General features: G+C 27.8%; 2 protein-coding genes across 3 annotated transcripts in view; one reads left to right on the top strand and one right to left on the bottom strand.

Annotated features, from left to right (window-relative positions):
* Nucleotides 1-442: 442 nt before the first annotated feature.
* Nucleotides 443-11,324, bottom strand: LOC107446526 (suppressor of G2 allele of skp1). 2 transcript variants are annotated; one of them, XM_016061203.3, is made up of 6 exons: nucleotides 11,170-11,324; nucleotides 8,814-8,910; nucleotides 7,246-7,353; nucleotides 5,153-5,240; nucleotides 3,810-3,994; nucleotides 443-628 (listed from the first exon to the last, which is right to left on the bottom strand). In XM_016061203.3, exons 1-6 carry the CDS (start codon nucleotides 11,193-11,195, stop codon nucleotides 521-523), a joined length of 612 nt encoding a protein of 203 aa, XP_015916689.1. In that variant the 5' UTR covers nucleotides 11,196-11,324; the 3' UTR covers nucleotides 443-520. The 2 variants fall into 2 exon arrangements, with proteins under 2 accessions (XP_015916689.1, XP_042896659.1); XM_043040725.2 differs by having other exon boundaries at nucleotides 11,162-11,304.
* A 196-nt stretch (nucleotides 11,325-11,520) lies between these two features.
* The window catches only part of LOC107446516 (UDP-glucose-glycoprotein glucosyltransferase), a 77,218-nt gene continuing 62,942 nt past the window's right edge, over nucleotides 11,521-25,796 (top strand). The window contains exons 1-6 of the mRNA XM_071181108.1: nucleotides 11,521-11,714; nucleotides 13,387-13,532; nucleotides 15,433-15,518; nucleotides 15,955-16,085; nucleotides 20,291-20,400; nucleotides 21,478-21,649. Coding sequence (XP_071037209.1) covers nucleotides 13,390-13,532; nucleotides 15,433-15,518; nucleotides 15,955-16,085; nucleotides 20,291-20,400; nucleotides 21,478-21,649 — 642 coding nt within the window. The 5' untranslated portion in view covers nucleotides 11,521-11,714; nucleotides 13,387-13,389. The remainder of the gene's footprint in view (nucleotides 11,715-13,386; nucleotides 13,533-15,432; nucleotides 15,519-15,954; nucleotides 16,086-20,290; nucleotides 20,401-21,477; nucleotides 21,650-25,796) is intronic.

The following is a 25,796-nucleotide window of genomic DNA, read 5'->3' on the forward strand; positions in this document are numbered from 1 at the left end:
TACAAAAATTAGAAACCTTTCAAAACAAATGTTTAAGATTTATTTTTAAAATTTTCTGGCCTTACAAAGTATCAAATCAAAATCTATTAAAGAAAGCTAAAATAAAAACAATCGAAGATGAAATTAAAAAACGAAGATGGAGCTGGCTCGGACATATCCTTAGAATGCCCAAAGAAAAAATTACATCTGTTGCGCTTACATGGGCCCCTGATGGTAAAAGAACAAGAGGAAGACCCAGACTTACCATCCAGCGCATGTTTTTGGGCGAATTAAAAGAATGTAGAATATCTGGCTGGGAGGAAGCAAGATCTATTGCTAGAGACAGGAGGCGTTGGATGGATATGCTAGAGGCCTTGAGTGCCCAAAGGCACGTAGAGGATAAGTATAAGTAAGTAATAAGCAATAAAATGAAGCAATATACAAAAGCATAACTCTTTTGAAATGAAAGCAAAATGACTTTATTTAAATAAAACAACACAGAAAAACATTATTTTTTATTTACACAGAAACAAAATTTGAGCTAATCATCCCATTTCTTGAACTCCATACCTTCTGGTGGTTTTACTTCAACTTTTTTCTCACCCACTTCATTCCAATTTGTGCTAAGTACTGTACCACCCGATTCAAGCTAAGAAGAGAATTAAATTATATAAAGTACAAATAAAATGAATAAAGATGTAAACAGGGTTTCATGTGCATGCAGATAAGGAAAAATAGACTTTTTCTTTAGACATTATCGACAGTAGAAATGAATTTTCTGCAGCATGTAAAAAGTAAGAACAACTTAGAACTAATACTCTAAGAAAATAAAGGATAAAAGGTGTAATATTTTAAGAACTTTAAAGTGAGTTAGAAATTTTGAGAATAAAAAATAGCACATTTTAAGAAATTGAAAGAGCATAAAAAACTAAGAATAAAATATGAAAAATAACTAATTTTCAAAAGCTGTAAATAAAACACTTTAATGAATTCAGAACTGACCTTAAAAAATAACAGCAATGACAACTATAAAATATATTTTGGTAGAAAAACATTCACAAAATTGTCTTAATTTCGTATTTTCATAACATGCATAGGAAAAACAAGGTTCATATGCATTAATCTAAAAATCTAAGAAGATACTTTGTTCAGTGAGAACTGAAAGTGTAAGAAAATACCTCAACATATTGTTGGCAGACAACGCGTTAACTTAAACAGCACTTGCATTATCTATTTCAATTTATGAAACACAAGGTGAGGTAGAATATTGCAAAAGCTAGTCCATTTTATTATACGTATTAATATGCTGTATATTAATGTTTTTCTTTATCTCCACATTCAATTACGAAAAACTAGACGATGACATGATGTAGTTTTTGTGCAGAATTGCCCGTCAAAAAAGTGTTAAATTTTTTTTAATCTATACCTTAAAAGCTTTTTTTTTGCATAAGTTAGCCCTTTACATATTAATATTTAAAACAAGAATTTTAAACTTTCATTTTTAAATACATACATGATGCAATATAAATTTTTTTTTTATGAGAAAATTTTTATTACAGTATTTATACACTGCTCTAGTGGCACAAACACAGAGACAAAAAAAAAATGAGATTATAATTACATCTTATTTATTTTTCTAACTAAAATGAAGCCTTTTATAAAGATTTAAAATATCATAGAAGCCATATTTCACAATTAAAACATGACATTAAACCATGAGACATTATAGTTAATTCAAACTCATAAGAACAAAACATTTAGTCGTTTTAAAAATATACAAAATGAAATGCAATATAAAAAATGTCTTAATAAACCCACCAGTGCTACACTCCCACCCCTTTTTTTTTAAGAAAAAAAAAAAAAAAAGAACCATAAAAGTGCTATATATGTTTTGTTTCTAATTGCCTTTGGTTTATAATTCTCTAACCACATTTTTAAATAAGATTCTTTCTTTTCATTTAAAATTTAGAACAATAATAAAAAAAAGTGATTTATCACAAAATACAGAATGGTACATGTGTATTAATTTTTGTTTATTTTGAAATTCAAAAACATATTTAGGAAAGTGCAGGAAAATTTCACAAGATTACATAAAAAATTAAAATTAGCAAAAAACAAAATTCACTAAAAAATGGTAGTTTATAAAAAAAAACTTTTTGGGTACACTTTTACGTTTACCTCTTTCACTATTGAAATCCATTCCCTTTTTTTAAAAAATGTAAGCAGAAAAAATATAAGCACGTATAAATATAATGATTTCAGATGACTTGTTTTCAATTTATTACTAGTCTAGTGCTTAGATTAAATCAGTTGATTGAGGTATGTTTGGTGTTGATTTACCGTTTGGCAAGATTGCATGTCGCCAGCCATCTTTCATCATAATGTAACCTTTTGATCTACTCACTCTTGTTCTTTTTGATTGAATTGTTAAGAGCGTATGGTCGATCTCTAATGTAAGTTCATGAGTGAACTAATCAATTAATTTGTTAATTATTATACAGTCCATTACCTTCAATTTTAATTATTGAGCTATCACCGCACCGTACAAGGTATAAAATTGCAAAGTTTTTTTTAAAAAAAGGTTTAGTTCCAAAAGGAAATAAATATTCTAAAGAAATAAACATTTCAATAGAAAACAATCACTTTCATAGACTATTGGAAACGTGCACTATGTTCAAAGAAATATATAATTTAATTACATTACAAGAAAATTACAAGAACAGAAAATTTACCCTTCATAACTGGACGCTAAAATCTGCAACGTAACATCTTTTTATAAATATAAACTGTAAAACTAAACTAGCAAATTTACATGCATTTATTGAACAAAATCAACGTTTAACACATATTCTAAGCAAGCTATTCAAAAATTATTATTTACTTATTTTGATTATACTATGGTTTCGGTTAATTTTTTTTAACAGTAGTTGTTAAAGGTTCAGAAAATTTGAAATCTAAAAGTAAGCTATCAGGAAACTTTCTCAAGTGAAATCATTTGCTAAATATTTAAACTTAATTTATCTAGAACTCAAAAAGACTAATAAAAATAGTAATTATAAAAAAGTTAAATACATTACTATAATTTAAACTCATTAAAGTTATTACAGAAAAAATACTTTACACACATCCATTTACACACACACACATACATTCATCTTTATATATACAGTCAAACCCTGTTATAGTAAACCTTCAAAGGACTGAAATTTCTGTTCACTTTATCCCTATATCACTTCACTATATCCGTTCTGCAAACAATTTTAACTTGTGGTTCCAAATTCCCCCTTTTTATTACACATTATTTAAATAAACGAAGAGAAATACAAAAATCACTGAAACATAATATGTAGTAAAAAAAAATTTATTAACTTTTATTTTTTATTACTCTTTGTCTTGCATCCAAAATTTTTTAAAAATCTTTAGCTGATGAGCAATCCTCAACATCAGATATAGAAATACATCCCGACTCACCGATAATTTTCCTGAATTAATGTTATTCCACTTTTTAAACATGTCTAATCAGCCATTCGAGCACATTAAAAAAGTCTCACCAAATCGCTTAGCAAATTCATCGGCTTTGACTTGAAGTATTTGTCCACATATTGGAAGATTGGGACTTCTTAGAATGCTGAACCAATTCAATAATGAAGTAAACAAGAAAAAAGGCTTATTGCTATATTCCACGCAATAGATGGTTTTAAAAAACGGTATATGTATTTATTATGAAATAGAAATCTCAAAATTATAAAAAAAAAACAAAAAAAAAAAACAGAATAATTATGTAATGTTTTTGTTTTTAAGGATATTTTAAAAGATATGTCTTCACTTACAAATGATTTATTCATGGCTTTTTTAGTTTCATCCGATGCATCTGCATATATTTTTTGAAAGAGTTGATTGAGAGCTGCTTCTCCTTCCAGTTTCTCATTTGCTTCCTCATTCTTAAGTTCTTGTTCCAGTTTATCCCAATCTTTCTTCTTAGGTTTAGAAGAAGGATACACTTTAACCACATTGCCTGAAAATATAGTTATTTACATAATAAAATGTAAAAATTATTATCAAATAAGGTATAATTTTATTCTTCATTACTATGATGCAATATATCATAAAATAAAAGTTGCTAACATTAAACTCAATTTGACGAATAGAATATTTCTGAAAAGATGGAGGTCATTTTCAATAAATACCCTTTTTTTCAAAAACAATTTTAATAGAAAAAATGCATCTACAAAAGGTTTAAAATTTGATTTCTGTATGTGATTTGCAGGATTTCTGTCAAATAATTACAAATTGTTAGGTAAAGGATTTAAAAACTGGTATAAAAGTACATTTAAGCAACTCTTATTAGTTTTTCTGAAATCCTGAGTAAATCGAAATTCCTAGTAAAAACACTAATTTTGATAAAGTAATAATTTGGCACTTGATGTTATTGAACAGAAAACTTTTTATTGCACAGAAATGAAGTAACTAAAATTGGAAACAATACAACTGCCAAGAGACATTTTTTTTCTACAACAAACACCTTTAGTTGCACATAATTCTTTCTATAAAAGTACACATTTAAATGAAAATTTTTCTGTGAGGAGAAATTCCGTTTCGGAGATTCGCTTTTAAGTTTCTCAAATCCAGGTAAAAAAAATATTTAATTTTAATAATTTTAATTTTTTTTCTGATAATGGTCTGAAAATCTGAATTTTTTTTTTTTTGTCAGATAAACAAATTATTTTAATAATGCACATAAAGAGAAATGTATAAATGTAGTTTTACTATATAAATAATAAATTAACCGAATAAAAAAAAAAAGGAAATTTTCCTTAATAAATTTAGAAAACTGCATTTTACTTTTAGAGAATGTCAAAGAGAAAATTTTATGAATATAATGTTCATGCGTCAAAACATCAAATTAAATATAAGGAGTAGTTAAAATCTGAAATAAAAATAAATCAAATAGTAGCCTGAATATTAATTTTTTAAATTATTTGCCTCATGCTGTTGAATGAACTAAATACAAACAAATTAATTTCAACACAAACTATACTGAACTAAATTTCGATAAGTATTTAAAACATGAAAAATATTATGTATAATAGATATGATGGTAGCCATATTTTTATGCCATATTTAATAACAAACAGATTTATTGAATTTTGTCATTTATTAAGGGCAAACTTACCTCCTTTTGAGCTGGAAAAGTTTTCTGTCTGTTTTTTCTCAAGTGAATTCCATTTTAATGGCTCATACTTTTTTAGTTTAATCTCAATCTAAAAAAAATGACAATACAATTTGAATAACATTTTGGAAAAAAATAATAATTTGAATGGCGATTTTCAATCACTAACAACCATAAGGGTTAAAAAAAGTATTTTTAGTAATCACATAATTTTAATGTTCTGATTAATAACCCTTTAATTATTGCAGCTGGCTCTGCTGACATTGAACAACACAATGCAATGAGCTGCGAAGTGGGCACATTGCATGTTACAGTTTATATTAAATATTATTACTTTTGTACTTATTAATCATTCCTGAATACAACACGCAAATGAAATTTGTTACATATTAAGTACATTGTCCGGGATAGCCTGGTTCGCATTGCAATAGACCCATGCCAAGGAGTTTGTGGGTTCGATCTCCGCCGGCCGAAGACTCCCCGTGTAGAAAATGGTGACAGATGCACATTAAACCAGTCCACGTTCACATACCAAATCAATACCTCTGAGGGTATTCATCCAGGAGTTTCCTTGTCTTCTGGATTGGTTTAAAATGACAAGGCTATGGAGTTGAACATTAGTAGTCGTAAGCCCAAAATTGGGTGGGCTGTTCAACGACAGATATAATATAAAAGAAAATATTAAGTACATTGAGCCGCAATGACTCAGGGGATAGAGCGTTCGCCTTCCAATGGTGAACTGAGTTCAAGAACCAGAAAGGCTGGTTGATATGAATCCGAATTGGGCTAGCACCGATCACAGTGATGACGTGAAATATCCTCAGTAGTAGACGGTTCATGGGTTAGAGTCCTCTTGCAGTCAGGTTAACTGTGGGAGGTTCTCGTGGTCTTCCTTTCCATCTCATGCAAATGCAGGTTAGTTCCATCATTAAGTCCGCCACAAAGGCAAATTTCGCCTAATACTTGATCCAGGAGTTCACTTGACTTCTGGAGTGGATTAAAAATTACAAGACTACGGAGTTGAGCATTAGTAGTCGCACGGCTTTTCAACGACGGTTATAAAAAAATATTTACATTCAAAATATACTTTTAGTGATATTAATCCAATATAGGTAAAATCCAATAAAATTATTAATTAATTAATCCAATAAAAGAAAAAAATTAGTTTTTTGCTCATGTTACAAAATACAGCAGCTTCTGCTTCATGTGATTGCTGTTAATGCTTACAATCGATTATTATTATTGAAATTATTCGGTCCCGATTTTTTTGTTTTAATTCGTATGTTAAAATAATTGCCGTCCGTGATCATTATATCCTTTTTATGAGTATTCAGAAGGAATATTTTTCAACTGCAAGTGGACAGGAGTGTGCTGATTGGCTGTTAATGAAATGTGATTTTCTACCTCTCCAAAAGGCAAGTTTTATGCCCTGTTAAGTGTTAGCTTACATAGAATTTGTGGATAAAGTTGGTAAAAAGAGAACTGATTTAACATGAAAATAAAATATTGATATTTTAAATCGTTACGGCAGATTTCCAAAAATGAGTCAACACGATGCTGCAGCACAGTTAAACGTCTCTAAGCCACTGCTTTACAAAATTTGGAAAAATTATGAAGATCTAATTAGAAGAGAAATTGAAAGCCCAGATTGCAAATAAAATACAGCTGGTTATGATTAGCTGAAAAAACACAAAGACAGTGGTTCGAGATGTTTTAAGAAAGTAATCAACAGACTGCTTATGCAACAAAAAGATGAAAATTTAGCTGCTCAAATTGACAAAAAGGAATTTGAGGAATAGATCACTTCAATTTATTTCAAAAATCAGTACAAGTATTTTAAATTAATATAATTTTGGGATTTGTTACTAATCCGTTAATGTTATCAAAATGTGGTAAGTGTTCACATTAAGAGGAGACTATTGTATTTATACTTAATTGTATGGTCTTGAATTAATCATGAGATGGATTTTTCATAACAGGTTTAAGCAAAAGAGCAAGGTGATTTTCTCAAAGGTTAAGATAACCCTTTGAGAAAATCACCCTTCAGTTTTTAATAATGTATAATATTAAGTGTAAGTTTTTATACGTAATTTTACCTTTGTAGAAAAAACTTTCCACTTCATTTCATTAGAATAGACTTGGTGCGATAAATTTACACAGAATGTAAAATCTGAATCATCCGGAAGTTTGGCTGTGCATTTGAGCTGTAACAATAAAATTCAATTAAAAGAAAGCAACTCCATTCATAGGAAGAGTTGGTAACATTCAATAGATTATCACAGTCAATTAAATAAATTCAAATTATTATTATTATTTTGACAAATTTCAAATTTTACTTTCGTACATCTTGAGCAATGCATATAAAGGACAGTACATACATCAGGGGTCTGTCTAGGTTTTTCTGAAAGGTACCTATTTTGTGAAAATGTAGACGTAATTTGTGAAAATTAAAAATTAGATTAAAAAATCAACGCAAAAATATGGTAAAAATATGGATTTTTCTTTTCTTATGGGATACAAAAATAAAATTTTACGTAAAAGTATTTTGTGAAACTACCATTTTTCCTAAGTTTGAATTTGTGAAACTACCGTTTTTCCTAAAGTTGAATTTGTGAAGGTACCGCTAAACGGTAGTAAATTCGGCCTGGACAGACCCCTGTACATGTTTCCTCCTTGCTAATTAGGTCAAAAAACATCAACAAGCAATTAGTACAAATTTAATAATGCATGATCTATCAGTATTAACAATACAGTAGAGCGCTGATTATCCAAACCCTTATTATCCGAACGTCCAATTATCCGAACAACGTCTGAATTCGTTTTCTTTTTCTTCTTTAAAGTTTAGAATACAATTTTTTTTTAATTTCTGAGCCAGTAGATCTACCGGCTGAAAAGATGCCAGGTTATGCAGCAGAAGAAATTAAAGACTGGCGTCGGGACACTGAAAACGTCCCAGAATATTAAATTTTAAATGATGATGAAATTGTTGCTGAAATTTTGAATAAAAATCGGAACTTCACAGACGAAGAGGAAGAAGTAGGTGATCAAGTTCAAGATAGTGAACCTTCTCATATAGAAAAATGCAATTCATCAGATATTGCAATGAATTGGCTAGAACGTCAAAATGATGTTGATCCAGTTCAGCTGATTTATTTAAAAAGAATAAGGGATATGGCTGCTCAAAAAATAGCATTTTCTTTGAAACAAAAATCTTTGTTGGATTTCTTTTGCTATAGAAAATAAAAAAATGTCGTAAAATCAGTAATTGACGATAGAAATTATAAAATGCTGAAATATGATAAAAAAATTCAAAATGAAGAAAAGTAAAAAAAATTTATAATAATAAGTAAGAAATATTTAAAAATTGAAAAAAAAAAAAAAAAACCTTTAAACAGAGCAATTTTAGAAAGTACTGCCAGTCTCGAACCTGGAAAAAGTGTGAAGGGAAGTTAGTGCATAAATAATAATCATTTAAATTAGATTCTAAACAACTTTTCAATTATCTGATTATCCGTTCGGTCCCGAGCAGTTCGGATAATCGGCGCTCTACTGTGTTTATGATTTGGGTTTGAAGTTCAATTTAGATAAGTGTTACTGGTTATTTTTCTTTCGGTGAAATCAAGTTGATAAGAAAGTTAGTTGCAAAATGAATAACAATACACACCTGTTGATCTATTAGGTCGATTCTTACATTTTCCGGTTTGACTTGCTTCACCATGATGTTTAAAACAACATGTGTATCTGACTGATACCAATCGTACCTACAAAAATATATTACAAGAATAAACTCTCTATAGAAAATATTTTTTACTACAAATGTATTTTTGTTACTTTCAAAGTGCACATTGCATAAAATATCTTCAAATGATGTGAAGTGAAACTCTTTTGGTAAATGATTTTAAAAAAGTTTTCTCTAATAAATGGTCCTTGAAGTATTAAAATCTCAGCGGAAAAAAAGCTCACTTTGAATTGGTAAGCAACCAGTTAGGCTCACCACATTGCACCAACTGACCTTTTCGTAAAAGATAGCTGGCAGAAAAGCTCTTTTCCATAGATAATAACGAGAACTTGCTTTTTTAAAAGTATATTGTGAAACTACCGTTTTTCCTAAAGTTGAATTTGTGAAGCTACCGCTAAACGGTATTAAATTTACCCTGGACAGACGTCTGTCAATGCTCAAATTTCGAGAAAAATGAAATATGTGTTAAGACATTTGAATTTCGAAATTGGAGTGATTGGATTGTTTAGATTCATAGCGTGCCAAATTAACTACAATTTAATCATAAATCCAGTCCTTTTTCAACTACCTCCACAGAGTTTTTTAAATTGCAATATTTTTAATACAATGGTGTTACGTCAAACAAATTTTGAATTATAACTTCTTAAATTTGATTTCTTATATTTGATTTCAAAGACTGCATCATATATGTTTAAGACATTTTATGATTATTCTTGGGAATTCATTTAGCATCGGCCATTCCCCAAGGTTTTCAAACAAAGGTGAAATCTCTTTTTAAGATAGATTTTGATTCAAGATAATAGCCTAATTAAAATAATTTTTATCAATAATTTTCACAATTTTAAATTATTTTGTATAAAATATTATTAAAATCAAAAATTGTCATTTATTCTAAACATTTTTCACGCATGCAATTTGTAATGATTTAATGTAAATTTGTGTGGTTTTATAGAAATTTTTTTCTGTAATTATCACAACAGTCTTTCAAACTTCGATAAGTTGAATAAGCTCACATCATCTGACTAAGGTTAAAATTACATGAAATTCCTACCATGGCTATTAAAAGATACACATAATTATTTTTCAAAAAGTTTTAATGTTTGAAAATTTGAATTTTTTCAATGAAAAAAATTGAGAACTTTAAAAATTTTGTCTGTTTCTCCTACAGGGTTGCCACACAAATCTGGAAAGAAAAATTCCCTGTACATATTATACACAATATATTAAGAGGAAACAACAATTACTGTGTTCTTGTGTGAGCTATATTGGGCTAACTATATTTATTAGTTTCAACACAACACAGCTCTACTTAAATAATGTTATAGTAAATGATATAGTTCAGTATAACTGAAATATCATGGTTTAATATCCGATAGATTACGCTTTGAGTGGTCACTATCTTTTAAAAGACAAAAATAAGAAACAAAATTTCCTGTATTTTCTCAGTTTGTAAAGAAAAAATCATAATTCCCTGCGTTTCCCCTATTAATTAAGGTGATTTTTAAATTCCCTGTGAAGTGGCAACCCTGTCATAAACAAGTGATTCAACTAGTAGTTTATTAATACTATTTAGAATTTAACTTGTGTCTGAACATTCATTGAAATTAGAAGGAAAAACACATTCTATTTCTCTTAAAGCGGGGCGATTTTATTTTACTCCACTCCAGTTGAACATGAAATGGCAAGCTGAAGCAGACGTACAAAAAAAGAATTCCTCAGTGACCAGCCTTTTGAAGAATAGAATGAATATTTTTCGTGTGTTTTTAATTTTTAGAAATCTCAATCTGTCTTTGGGGAAAGGATGCAAATTTCTTGCGATTTTCTTTTTTGTAATAAAAACCTCATTTAGTAATAATTTACAATCGGGGCCCATCTCATTTTTGGAGATTTCCAAATAAACGAATATATATGTAAATAAACCAATCATTTAAAAGTAAACATAAGTAGCAAAGTATTTCTTAGTAACCACAAATGGGATTTCAGCAAAAGTGAATGAAAATTATCGCCAAAAACACAGGCTAAATCGTACACAGATAAATCGTATTAATGGATATAACACAACATTAGAAGATATATATGAGTTTATCAACTTAGATTACACAGTCATCACTGTTTCAAGCGTAAATAAAATAAGAAAAGTTGCAAAATTGACTGGTATGAAAGATGAAATTGATTAATAAATAAATAAAAACAGAACTTAGATATTTCTGCAATTAGGATATCCTAAATAGCGCTCTTAGCTTATTGTAATAAAAGAAAAATATTAAAATTACGATTGTACTTTATGTTAGGATGAGAGATTTCCATTTTAGGTAATATTTCCTATAAACGTATTAAGCAAGTTGCAAGTCACTCTGAAATTAGAATCTGCATTAAATATTAAAAAAATTTCAAAACAAAAACAATGCGAAGAATTGAAATAAAAGTTGAAGTTAACAACTTTTTAGTAAAAAAAAAAAAAAGGCTCTTCTTTCAGCTAATGTCAGTAATTTTTTTTAAAAATGAAATAGTTGTAATAAAAATATATTTATTGCTCCAAATTTTAAAAAAAAGTTATTTTAAGCATGAAAAGCGTTATTTTGCTTCTTACAGTTAAATTTGTTTTGACACGTATCGAATGAAGAAGCTGAGTGATTTGGTTGTGTTTTCACTTTGGAAAGCCGCTTTGTTTATTATTTACATCTGCTCTGTCATGATATCAACTATTTATTTAACTTATTCTCTTAATTAATTAAGTTGTTATCGAATTTCATAAAGTATTATATTTGCCGTTATGGTCCAAATTAGTTTTACTTTTTATAATTAGTTGCCTGAGGAATAAAAAAAGTAAATTGGCCTTTTCCTTCTTACCTGATTATTTTTAATAAAACAATTTTTTTTAATGGAATGTACCAAAACAAAGGTCAAATATATATAATAGTGTTTTTACTTTTTCCAGCAGAAAAACAATTATGAAAGATATTGTTTATAAAATATTTTCTATGGATATTAGCATGTGCACAATAAAGTTAGCAAGCATACTACTATTGATTCCTAATTCAAACCTTAACTATTAACTTTGAGGCAATTTTATCGCTAGAAATTTGGGGATATTATCTAGGAAATTGGAGGAAATATATGCTGTTGATGATAGAAAATTGTTGAATAACGTGTGACAGTAAATTTTCATTTATTAATTGTACAGTATTGATTTGTTAATTTTACCTTCAAGTGAGATTTAAAAAGCTAAAAATTTTAAATATTTCTTTATGAAAAAAAAAGAAAAATTAAAAAGTAATAATAAAATAATGGTTAGGGGTGGGTCCATGAAATTTTTTTTAAAAAAAATCAAATTTTTAAAAAATTATTATCAATTTTGTTGCCTTGAGATTTTATAGACTAAATTTTCCATTTACAATATTGTATAATAACTGAATTTAAAACCTAACATGAATTTAATAGCTCAATGTTTTTATTAAATAACTTAAAACACATCAATTTTTTTGACCTCAGTTAGTTTGGAATTATTATTGATATCTCTTGGACTGACAGGTTAACAGTTGCTGAATCAACATTAAATCAGCATACGTTCAATACAGGGTTCCCATGGGCCTTCCTTAAATACTGCTTAATTTTTATTTAGGAAAATAAGGGCCCTGAAAAGTACTTAATTTTTCAGTATCGCTATGCTTAATAAAAACTATATTTTCATTGTTAGAAAAAATATTTTTTTAAAAAGTCATTCTTTTTTCACTTAGAATGAGACCATGCATTGAGGGTAGAGCATTTTTGACTTTTCGTTTTTGGCATAAGTGAATATTTAGCATGATTGGCCCATAACTGAATATGTGATGCATGTCTAGCAGCAAAATATAAAAACTTGTTTTAATAATTTTTTCCAATGTTTTTTTTTCTCCAAATTTCTTTATTTATTACTCTTTTTTTAATTTATGAAAAAAATTTGCAAATCGTAATTTCTACACTTAAATTTACTATTCAATTTCAATTAAATTATTAAAAATAGAATATGAATAAGTTTCATAGATGTTAACATTTAGCAATCTGAAAATATTATTAAAAAAACACAACCCCAGTTTGCAAAAATTGCCTGGTCGGACTTTGGCGAACCATGTTAATTAATACAATTATATCAGTATACTTACAATATTATAATAAAAAAATCTTCTTATTTTTTTATTTATTGTCTTTTTTTAAGAAAGGTAATTAATTGTCTCTGTCGCTGGTGGTATATTCGAGGATGAACAATTATACTATTTTTAAGGTCTTTAATTTTTCGAAAAAGTCCTTAATTTTTCAAAGAAAAAAGTTCTTAATTTTTGCTTTGATTAAAGAGTGGGAACCCTGTAACATTAATGCTGATTCAAAGTTGATTAACACTTTGAAGCGAATAAAACATTTATTACCTTAACTGATTTTTTTTGTTGAAAAAATTGACCAAAGATTTAATGTTTTTTTTTTTTTTTCATATTTAAAATCTAATATTTTGCTTTTATTTTAGGTTATGATGTTGAATCAAGTTCGATGGAAACCTATTTATTTTCTAATAGTACTTATCTTACCCACAATTGCTCAAAACCTCCACAAATCTGTGTCTGTTGTACTAGATTCAAAATGGATCTACACATCTTTACATTTAGAAGCTAGGTATGTTTATTATACAATGCTACATATGTTGAAAACAATTATAAAATTGAAATGAGGTGTAAGATATTTACGAATTTTAAATTTTGTGCTTTGATATGATAATTTGAATCTGAGCAGATCGAAGAAAACCTGACGTAGTGAAAGTTCGACTTACTGTTAGTTTTCATTTTAGAATGTATATTAAATTTGGATATTATAATTAATATATAGATTCTTTTTTTTTTCAATAATGAGTTTTTTTTATTTCAGAACAAAGAAAGTTTCAGAAAAATGAACAAGGTTATAAAATTTTCAACCTTACTTTTAATTGAATTTCACATTTTTGTAAAACCAACATTTTTTGTTGAAATCGAATTAATTAGAGAAATTAAGATCAAATTAAAAATAAAGGGGTCAGAATGAGAAAAAAAAAGAAGTTATTTTAATATTAGAGTTCTTGCACTTGGAGTTATCTGGAATTGAAATAATTGCTTATTAAAATTATTTTTAGAGCTTAAAATTAATGGTGATTCGTTGCTTTGGAGCCACTAAAATCTGAACAAGCCGACTATGAAATAATGTTCACTGTTCAGTCAATCATCATATTTATAATTTGTAACATTACTCTTTTCCTGTACTTTTTTTTTGTCTGATGTCACTTTAATATTTTTTTTCAATAGGATTGCTCATATATTTCATCATTTGTATTCCCTCATTTGCATTCTTTCATTAGTTTATGAAGATGTGAAAATTGTTTTTGTCTTGTTAATTACTTTAGTTTTATAAATTTTTATGAATTTTATCAATTTCTTTAATATCTTTTAGAGATTTGTGAACAAACGTATGAAAGTGCATATGGACTATTAAAAGTTTTTAGATGGATTCTGTTATCCTGGATTCTATCCTTAAGTTGAATTCTATTTAGTCACTAATCCCTTACACCAGACTTCTTCAAATTTTATTGATGCCTGTGCTTGTTTCTGTTGTGATGTTATCCAATAATCTTCTTCTTTGAACCTCTTCATCACGAATATCGCAGACTAATTGATCTCGTAATCGTCCTGACAAGGTTACTCCGAAATTACAATCTTTGGCAAGCTTCCTTAATTTGGTAGCATAAGCACTCACAGATTCTGATTTTGACTGAAATCTTTATGAATCTTAAAATGCTGAAATATTTCTGAAGATTAAGGACAAAAATGTTCTTTCAAAAGCCTAATCAAATCCTGAAATTTAAATGCTGTAACTTCTTTTGGCGAAACTAAAGTTCAAATTATAGACAATATTATAATTCCACAAACAGCTAAAAGAGTCGCACGCTTTCTATTAGTAACGCTTTCTATTAGTATGAACATCTATTAGTAACATATTGATATACTCTCTGGATTGGTGAGGCAGCTCAGGCTGTCATTATTGATTCCTTAATAATGACAGAAGGTCAGCTGATATTACAACAATTTTAGTGCATAAGAGTAATTTGTTTTAAGGACACCAGTTAAAATGTTAAAAAAAGCTGGTACATTTCATGATTTTATTTTTAAAACTATACTTGCTGTTGTGGTCTTTTTCAAATCAGTGATTTCTGCATCAAAAGTATTTTAGAATTCTTTCAAAAATAAATAAACAAAAAACAAAATGCTATATTATTTGACATTAATATTGTAATTAAGTTTGTTATCTTAAAAAAAAAAAAAATTGGTCGGCAGTAACATAAATAGCCATTGTCTAAAAGCAATATATAAAGTTTTTTCTTTTTTTTACCAGAATCTAATGTAACCATAAGGAATGTAAACAGCATTGTTTTTGTCCTGATGTTTCTTGTTTCATTTATAACTTTTTTCAGTAAACTCTGTGCTTCTGAAAATATTTTAATACTGTTATTAAATTTCATAAGTATCTATAAAATTGATTTATTTTTCAGTGAATTCCTAGCTGAAGAAAAACCTGAGTTGTTTTGGAGATTTGTAGATGATTGTTCCAACTTAGAAAACAACTTTTTTCAAACAAGTAAGTTGTTTGTAAAATTAGATGCTTGTTTTAATTTATTTTTATTATTTTCTTTAATTTTTGTTGCGAAATTACTATTTGCATCATATTATAATGAAGCCTCCTAATGTAATGACATATAATTTTACATACTCTTAAATAAAAAATTGCTGTTAGTAATGTAACTTATAAAAAATAAAGTCTGCTTTATTGTAAAAAAAAAAGAAAAAGCTTTTTTCTAGAGAGACTCGACATTGTATAATGTGTAAAAATAACACAAGAGGTAACTAAAAATATTTTTGTGAAGTAGTGTAGGTATTCTTTAGGTGATGTGTTTACGCAAGTTTTTGATATTCTACAAAATGCCAAATATCTACTGATTTTATAAGAAAATGATGTTTATACAAATGCATGTTTAAAATATTTTATTAAAAACATTTGATATTTATCTTTGTAGAATCACATAAATTACAATATGATGCTATTACCGATATTGCAAGTAACTACTTATCCAGTACAAAAATTGCTTTACTGAAGTTTGCATTAGCTTTACGTGCCTATTCTCCAATTGTTGAAATGTTCCACCAAGTAAGCATATTATTTTATCCTTCTCTTTGTGCAAATATCTTACTTAAATTTTTTTCTTCTCTATCTTGAAAGCTATTTTGCTTTTTTGAATATGCTTTTGTTATTAACAATTTTTTAAAGTATGATATTTATGTTTAAACCTTTATAAGAGATTATTATAATGGTTTCGAATAAAAGATGTAAAAACACAATTCAGTGAAACCTCGATGGATCGTTTCTCGGGAGAAAGAGAGATTATTTGTTGTGAATGATAGATACGGTAAATCAACTAAATATTGGCTTGAAAATTGAAAGAAAAGTAGTAAGGAAGTAACTGTAGTAGGACTGTAAATTAATAAACTTAAAATAAGTATAAAAGGCTGTTGCAGAAATGCTTTACTTTACTTTATAACAGGGTTTGTTGATTTANTTAAATCAAAAAAATCTGATTCTTTTGATTTTTTTTAAAAAAATCAAAAAATCACGAACCCTGCTTTATAATTAGTATAATTGTAGCAGTTTTTAGGTCAGAGCTATAATTTTTGTAAGAATATTTTAACTGAAGTGTATTATATTCATTAATTTTCATTCTCTTAGTTAATTTGTTTTACCTGATGTTTTTTCTCTATCTTGAAAATTAATTGTTCTCTTTAATATTTTTTTTTATTAAACCATTTTTTTAAGTGTGATATAAAATTCATAGGAGATAATTATCATTTCATACAAGCTGTGAAAAACAATCTTAGTATATCCGTCTTTGTAAATAAAATGGGCATTTCAAGGTTATATAATTTTCTCACTGTCTACATTTTTCTCCTCTCCGTTACCATGGTATCCGCAAATCCTACTTTTTCCTTATGTCAGTACGTTTCAGTACGAAGTTGGGAAAAGAATTTAATACTTTATTAAGTTGGCTATAGCTTGAAAGCTGATACTTGCATGTTACTGCAATATACTTGCATCATGGTTATATTTAATGATTTTATAAGAAGAGCTTTATAAATATTTTAACATAATTATTTTGTGGTTAATAACTAATAATAGCAGAATGGTGTATAATAAAGGAAAACAAGAGAGCAAACTACAATAATCAAAGAAACTATAGATACTACTTAATTGCTGTGGTGGAAAAAAGTAGCCTGTCACATCGTTGCCAAGGTGAAGAAGGTAGAAACTGTGACCTTGAGATGCTAGGATCATAGTGTCACAACCTTGGCGAACAAAGAACCTGGGGCGAGCTCAAATGATCAGAAAGTCGGGTCCACAATCGTGGTTGCCCGGAGAAAAGTGTTGAATCAAGAAGACTCCTTAATTCTGCTTTTAACATGTAAAGTCTATGACGGGCTTGTCATACTTTGAATCAATTTTTCTTGTTTAAGAATCGGAGTGATTAATTAAAAAAAAAAATACTAATAATTTTTTCAATCTTTCCTATCCAAGAAAATGTAGGTCAATTTTTTTTTTTTATCTTTATTACTTTTTGTAATATAGCCTTTATGGGCTGTCGCGCCGCTGAGTTTAGTTTAATATAGCCTTTGAAACACAAGTCACTTTCTACCTTTGAGTTAGGGAGGAAGGCAACTTCCACCCCCAAGTTCATTCTCCAAGAGACGATTGCATCTAATCTTCTCGGTAGGTGGTCTTGCTCTTTCCCCTGTTCAACTCTTTTTGAAAATCTTTTTCTCTCTCTGTCCTTTTGAAGAACTGATATGGGGAGCTTTTATAAGCTTGTAATTTATTATGGAAATTATATTCGCTGATAATTCGTTCATTCTACATACATTTTTTTTATTTAGTAGTAATAATTTTTCTTGTTTTTATTCATTTTGAGAGTGGAATTTATTTTTTAAATACATTATTGCCCCTTTTTTTTAAAACTTTTTTCCTTGTTTTTTAAAGATGTTTCAGAATTAAAAAATTTAGCTTCTGAATAAAGTGAGATTAATTAAAATCGGGACAGTGACGTAAAGATCTTCCAATATTCTAGAAAGCATCACAAAACTGCAGTTTTCCTTTTTAAAATATATATATATATATATATATATCATACACTCATTTGTAGGTTTAAAAAAACATTTACATTATAAAAATTTAAAAGGTTGCAAGTTTTCCATTCCATAAATAGTTTTAATTACTCCAATAGCTGGGATAGTTTTTTCCACGGTAAGGAAAAAAAATAGCTAGTACACAAGAGCACACATCATCCAAACATCAACAAGCACTTAGCCCTATGTTTAGGGCTTTAATGTACATACACAAGAACACTAAGTATTATGAAATTTTTATTTAAATCAGTAAATGAAGAAAAATATGAAAATATAAGCATGTATTGTAAAATTCTTAAAGTAAAAGAACATTAGTGGACATAATTAATATTCACAAGAGAAAAATACAAACGGTTTCAAAATATAATGAACCGCTGCTTAGGAACGCAACACTGAAAATATTGAAACCGGTTTGATTGCCAGATGAAATAGAAAGAATGAGAAATGTGATTATTATAAACACCACGAAATTTCATCACGATAAATTAAAAAATAAAAATAATTTTTAATATTTAGAGTTAAGCTTCTCTTTGTTACTTGAGACAGTCAAACTGGTTTTGATGTTTTCAGACCTGGTTCCTTAGTTGATTCACTAGATTTTGAAACTATTAGTCTCTTTTTATTGCTTTAACATTAATCTGTAATTCCTAATTAATACACTTTTTAAAACTTTTTTTCGCAATATTCTAAAAATATATATTAAAACTAGTAAATATGCAATATCTTATGTATTTAATAACGAGAAATTTTTTGAATTCATATTAAAAGTGTATAATGTAATTTTTATTCACAATTTTTTGCTCTTTTATATTGATAGAACAAAGTATGTAATCAATGTGTTATTTTAATTTCTCTTCCCTGACCCTCTTTTGCCATTCATGGAGAAGAGTTTTCTGAGTAGAAATTTCTGCACTGTGAACTTTAATTAGTGTAGTTATAGTTAATTAAAATCCGCATTAGCATTACATGGAGAGGAAAAACACGAAAACCTCCCAGGGTTAGTGATAAAATTTTGTAAAGTAGACTTGTCTCAAGCTGTTATGTTGTAAATTTTAATGAAAATCACTAAATGCCTTTTCTTTCAAAAATTGCGGTATCGTACTTTTTTATAAATTAATTTAGATTATTTTGATAAATCTTTATATTAATTACAGTGAGCAGCTTCACAAATCTATGTATTAAAATGTAAAATAACATTGTTTTTAATGATCCATCAAAATGATCTGTTAGAAAAATAAATTTAAACTGCCACTTCAGCTTATTAGTCGAAAATATTATAATTTATTTTTACAATTGGTACAATCTTTTAAAAAATTGAAAAAAATTAATTAAACTTAAAAAAAAAGGTTATGAAAAATATATGTATTTGAATTGTAATTGAAAGAAACAAATTAAAAAAGTAATAAAAAAATAAAATCTTTAACTCAAAGCTTTACTTTAACATAAAAAGTTTTACAAATTAGCAAATCAATTTAAAAGAAAAAATTAGGAAATGGAAAGGCCTTTTCAGGTATTCTTTGGCCAAGGTCACAACATTAGTTCTGTTATTAAGGCTATCATTTTTGTAATTCTAATTTATTTCATACATTGAATTAAAGTAAAAATAATGCTTTTAAATAAGTAATCTTGAAAGATTTTCTTTTTAAAAATTGCAAACTTTAAAGCTGGTTTATGTAAAAACTTATTGCTACACATTTTTAGGCTTATCTTTTACAATAAAAAAATAAAAGTGTTATGAACCCTAAACACATTCACATTGTGATTAGTACTATGCTAGTAAAACATTTATTTTTGTTCTGTTTGCACCAAAATTAAACTCCACTGGTTCAAAAGATATGTAAGAATTTGCTTGTTGCAAAAAAGATTTTTTTATTTGTGTTAAGAACTTAAGTCTTTTTTCTAACAAGTAAATGTATAGAAATTCCAATATTAGTATTTTTATCACATTAAAAAATTCATCTTTTCGAAATTTCTGATTGAAGATGGATTTGTGTTTTATTAACTATGCCTTGTAAATAACCTCTGCAACGAGGGGCCTCTATTTATGCAATTATCTATTTCTTGCCTTATGATCTGCTTTTGCTGGTAATTTGCATATATTTTAAAATATTTTTATGTAGGCAGAATGTACATTGCAGTTTTTACTTATTTAATTTTTTAAAATGTTTTCTTTTACTGCAGATAGCTTATGATCAAACATTCCCTTCAAATTGCGAGGCTATTGTCGATGTAGCAGGCGAACACACATGTGATGTTGCTCATTTGAAATCATTGCTTGATTCATCTAACAGGTAAACAAATATTTTGTTTAAATGATAGTAGATATTTTTGTTTGTTTCATTTTTAATGACACTTATATCATTCTTGTCAATGTATTGTAATTCTAAGAATGTAGTTTATTGAATGTAGCCTTCTTATGGAATTTATGTTTCATCTTGAAATCATATATTTTATGATGTTTAGAGTAAAAGATAAGAAAAAAAACATTTGATATTTTTCTATCCTGTTAAGTAAAGTAAGTAAGTATCGTGTTAAGTACAATGTTAAGTAAATTAAAGTGCTTATCATGTACTAAAGTTGAGTTGATCAGATATGTTTATTTATACATTACTTCCTTGAACTCAGAAGCATGTAATGTGGGTCGAAAAAGTTTTTTTTTGAGTCAGATAAATCAAGATGTATTCCAGATTTGGTTGTTACTTGGACTGAAAAGAATAAAAATATAAATTTCGAATAAATACATATACATGTGTCCCACACATTGATAATAAGTAGGTTGATATTAAAATTTCATTTTAAGTTTTAGTTTATTTGAGTCTGAAAACTTCTTAAAACTATTCAGCATTATCTCATTTCTTAATCTTTTTCATCTGTGAGTTTTGTATGTGCTGTTAGTTATTGTAAGTTTATAAATTTCTCAGAAAATGAATGGAAATGAATGAAAAAAAAAAACTTCTCAATTGTTTTGCACGAGAAATAAATAAATGAAATATTGGATTTAGTTTATAGGAATGCAATTCATACAATTTCAGTTAATTTTTCAGGTATTATGTTAATTTCATATGTAGTTTATCTTAAAATGTGCTGCAAAAATTTCTTATAAAATTTTTAAAGAAAACAGATGAAAAGTTAATGCTTTACAAATAGCAATTTTATTCTTAGAACACATTTTAAGACCAAATGTGTATAAAATGACATAATATCTGGAAACTGAGAATATATCAACTCTATTTCTATAAGTTACACCTAATATTTTTTTTTCCTGTTCTGTATTGATCCTTTAAAAAATCATTTCCCTTTAAAATTATTTTATTTGGGACCATGTTAAATAATCCCATTTAAAGGCTTTTTGATCTTATTTGTTACAGGAATGCTTCGTCTCTGTATGAGGTTGATCATGTCTACCCATTTTCATCATCCACTGCCTCAGCAATCCTCTATGGACAGATAGGATCTACTAGTTTTAACACACTGAACAGAATATTGAAAAGCTATGCTGATCAAAATAAAATATCATATGCTGTGCGGCACTTTGTACTTGTGAGTACAATTAGTATTATTTTATTTATTTCTTAAAAGCATATGCTGAGTATTTTTATATCTTTTTCATTTATCTTAGAATATTTATTTATCTTTTCTTTAATTATTTAATTTTAACTTTCAAACTTCTGAAAATTAGAATTTAAAGAAAACTTTTTGTTCACATTGTTTTAAAACTTAAATTAGCTTCCAGTATTACGCAAAAAGTTTTTTGATCTGCCTTGTTTATTCCTAATTGTCTGAAACTGAGGAAAATCAAATCAAATTTATCCAACAATTCTATAAGAAAGCATTTTTTTAAAAAAAAAAATTGATGTCTTATTTATTTAATTCAAAAGTTTTGTGTTTTAATAATATATGGGTATTATTGGACTATTAGTTGTTGTGTGTATAACTCTGACTCTGGGAATTTTAAAATTAAGGACTCCCTCATGTGTTAAATGTAAAGGAAGACAAAGCAAATTAAGAAAATAACAATAAGTTTTATTTACTACATGTAAGCTACAAGTATATAGAACTCATAAAATAAGTTTATATATATCTTTATTTCAAGTTATTAACAGAATTTTTTAGATTTTGATCATGCGTGCAAAATGTCATAGCATCGCTTTCTTTTCTTTAAATTTTAACTCTGAAGAAAATTTAAATACAGAAGTTCTCTGCTATATTTTACAAAAGTGTTTTTATTTGAATATTGTCTGTGCTTATGTTGAACTCCTGTAAAAAAGTAAAAAGTCCTGTAAAAAAGAATCCTAAGTTAAATTTTAGCTAAGTTATATAAAGTAAAAAAAATGTACATAGATGATTTTTCGTTGTAATCAAGCAACCTAAACTCCTTAAAAATTGTAAATAATAATAAGAAAATAAAGTCTTATTGAGTTTTATGAAAATGAAGCAACCTTGATGTCAGCCCTACTTAATGGAGTTGTAAACAAATGTTCCTCTTATAGAAATAAAGCAATTCAAAACCAGAGGCAGTTTCAGTGTGAAATTTCTACAATTTAATATAATGGTTTTTTTAGTCAATACCATTAATTATAGCCTTATGTAAAATAAATATGCATTGCAAAGACTCTTATATTGATTTGTCTGATATCACCTTATTCATAAATTTATATTATGTATTATATTTGTTTCACTCTTTTTTTTTTTTTNTTTTTTTTTTTTTTTTTTTTTTTTTTTTTTTTTTTTTTTTTTTTTTTGATTTTATGAAAGTTCATTTCTGACAAGCATAATTGCTCTACTTTAGAGCAATGTGCCTATTTAAATAAAAAAGGTTTGATCAACTGCTCTTAAGACTTTGGATAACTATGAACAGGTCAATGAATCTTAAAGTAATTAAGTTAATTCATTAAGATAGATAAAGTTCCAAAGGGGAACAAAAGACACTACATTAATTTAAAGAATGAAGTAAGATAGATAAAATTTCATAAGGCTCTCAATAAAATAAGAGAGGTTTGAACAATTGGTCACCTGAAGTGACTGGGACTCTTAATTATTATTAATTTAAAGCTTTAATGAATTATTATTAATTTAAATTATTATTAATTTAAATTATTATTAATTTAAATTATTAATTTAAATTATTATTAATTTTTATTATTAATTTAAATTATTATTAATTTAAATCATTATTAATTTAAAGCTCAATCAAATAATAGCTCTATCAAATAATAGCCCTTTCATATTATATTGCTTATGATAAAAAAGATCTATTTATACATGGTGCATAGTGTTTTTAAAAAGTGCTTAAAGGTGCTTATTTTGGCTTTTTAAAGGTCTTTAAAAGTGATTTTTTCATTGGATGTTTTTAAAAAGTGCTTAATTTTCCCTTTTCAAAAATGAGAATCTTTTCTTAACCATGTCAATTTTCTCCACGTATTATGCAAAAGGGTGCTTTCCCCATTGTTCTAGACGGTGTTTTCACGATTCATTCAACCACAAACTATTTCAACTTACCTTTGGTCCATAACTTATGAAGGCACCAATCATTTCACAGATTTGATTAAACACTTGCGAGTCCGCATGTGCGTTTAGTAAGCTGGGTTCGGTGAGATTATTGCACTCTAGTGTACAACTCTGCCGCATTTTGCAAGATAATTCACAATTTCAAGCTTCATTTTCCACCCTCTGAAATCAAACTGAAAAATCTCTTGATCATTTTTTTAATGGCTAATATAATCAAGAAAGGAGTTCTTTGTCAAAAACTAGTTATTTTGTTATCATGATCATGTAAAGTCTTTGAAAATTATTTTACTTAGACCTTATGAGACTTAGGAGAAATGCATGTTTGAAGTACTACAGTAAGCTCTTCCAGTCTAGGCTCTCAAAACCGTACTTTGAAGTTTCTGGGATCATGGAGCAGTAACCAAAGACTCAAGCGTGGTATTCCCCTTGGACAAGTTGTCTCTGGTAACCTTATTGCCAGTTCTGTAGAACATTACAGACTATCACAGATTATCGACCTTTCTGAGGGTCTTGAAGGGGTTCTCTTTCATGTTGACCTTCCTGTCCGAGTTAACAAACATATCGATTTGGCGTGCTACATGAAACAGCTAGCACTTGAAAGAATTAATAATGTCCCCATGGACGCTGTTCAGTTGTATACAGATGGCAGTAGATTTGATAGCAGGGTTCGTACAGACTCCTTATACTCCTTGGAAATAAAAAAAGTCCCCAAGGAATACTTGGAACTACTTGGATTTCCAAATTAGTCCTTAGAAACTCCTTAAATTATTGCGTTTCGTAGATGAACTAAGTCCGCTGATGAATTTGCTGTCCAAGTAGGGAAACTAAATGATGACTTAGCTGCCAAAATCTAATAGTTTAAAAAAAACTTAATAAGAAGAAAAAATTGAGTTGCAAGAGTTAGAAGAAAAAAATAACAGCAAATAATTTTAATTTTACATGTTACAAGCAAACTTAATAATTTACTGTGATTTTTTTAAAATTTTTTATTTTCTTGTATGAAATACCTTAGATTTTTTTGTGTATTCAAGTTTAAAAATATAAGATTCTTAGGTTTTTATGTTAATCTTAAACATCTGTACTTTAATAAGATTTATTACAATATTTGAAACTGAAAAATGTATTTATGTGTAAAAGTGATAACTTTATTTATTTTTCTTGATAAAGTCAAAATTTATTTCAAAAAGGTTAGAGAAAAAATATGCAAAATATACATTTTTGCAAGTTCCTTATATTATTTGCTTTTTAATTAAAAAAAAAAAATTCCAGTTATCTTTTACTTTTCACCGTTTGCAATGTAAATTCTTTGCAACTGATTTTAAATTGACTCAAATTTTAACAAACCATGGAAATTTTAAGAGATATTTATTTCGTTTCCATCTGCAGATCAGTGGAATTTGTGCTTGTGGTGATGTTGAACATATTCTTCTTCATTGTAGTCTGTATGCGAGTGCTCGAATGAATTTAAAGACTGATTTGAGACGTCTTTCTATTTGTTGGCCTCCTGTCTTATCAGAACTGGTCAAAAGTATTGAAAGTCTTGCGACCTTGCGAATTTTGTGTTTAATGTAAATTTGTAAATTTTTCTTCTTTTTGTTTTCAACTTACATCTGTAAGCCTCATGCTATACTTTGTGGTGCATAAGGAGTTTTAAGTCGTTTAAATATAAAAATAAAAAAAAAAGTTATCTTTTACACAAAGTTTTTAAATTTTTGAGTAGTCCTTAAAATTTTGAACTCCTTGGATTTCTTCTTCTGATCTCTGTATGAACCCTGTGATAGTGACAGATCTGGTAGTGGCATTTATATTAAACTTCAGCATCAGGAAATAAAAATAAAGAGAAGAAATCTAGACTTCTGCTCGGTATTCCGAAGCGAACTTATTGCAATTCTTGAGGGTCTGGACTCCATCATGTCGCTTTCGCTGTTCACTGATATCTGGATCTTTTCGAATAGTAAAAGTGCTATCCAGGACCTGGCCGATTGACATAATGTCAGGGACAGTGTTGGTGCTGACATTCTTAGGAAACTAAAACATCTTTCCCTTTCTCATCAGACCCACTTTCAGTGGATTCCGTCACCTGTCGATATAGCTGGAAATGAGATTACTGACAGTTTGGCCAAAGCAGGTGCTGAAGAGGCTATTATGACTATCTCTCCTCTTACTTATTTGGAGCATT

Source organism: Parasteatoda tepidariorum, chromosome 5, assembly GCF_043381705.1.
Source record: "Parasteatoda tepidariorum isolate YZ-2023 chromosome 5, CAS_Ptep_4.0, whole genome shotgun sequence".
NCBI lineage: Eukaryota > Metazoa > Arthropoda > Arachnida > Araneae > Theridiidae > Parasteatoda > Parasteatoda tepidariorum.

What these genes read in the sequence shown, in the direction of transcription:
- LOC107446526 (XM_016061203.3), bottom strand. Translation starts at nt 11,195, where the DNA reads ATGGAAATCTCTCATCCTAACATAAA. An exon ending in GGAAAGTTTTTTCTACAAAG is followed by an intron (nt 5,241 to 7,245) that starts GTAAAATTACGT and finishes CATTTTTTTTAG; the next exon opens with ATTGAGATTAAACTAAAAAA. An exon ending in CTTTTCCAGCTCAAAAGGAG is followed by an intron (nt 3,995 to 5,152) that starts GTAAGTTTGCCC and finishes CTATATTTTCAG; the next exon opens with GCAATGTGGTTAAAGTGTAT.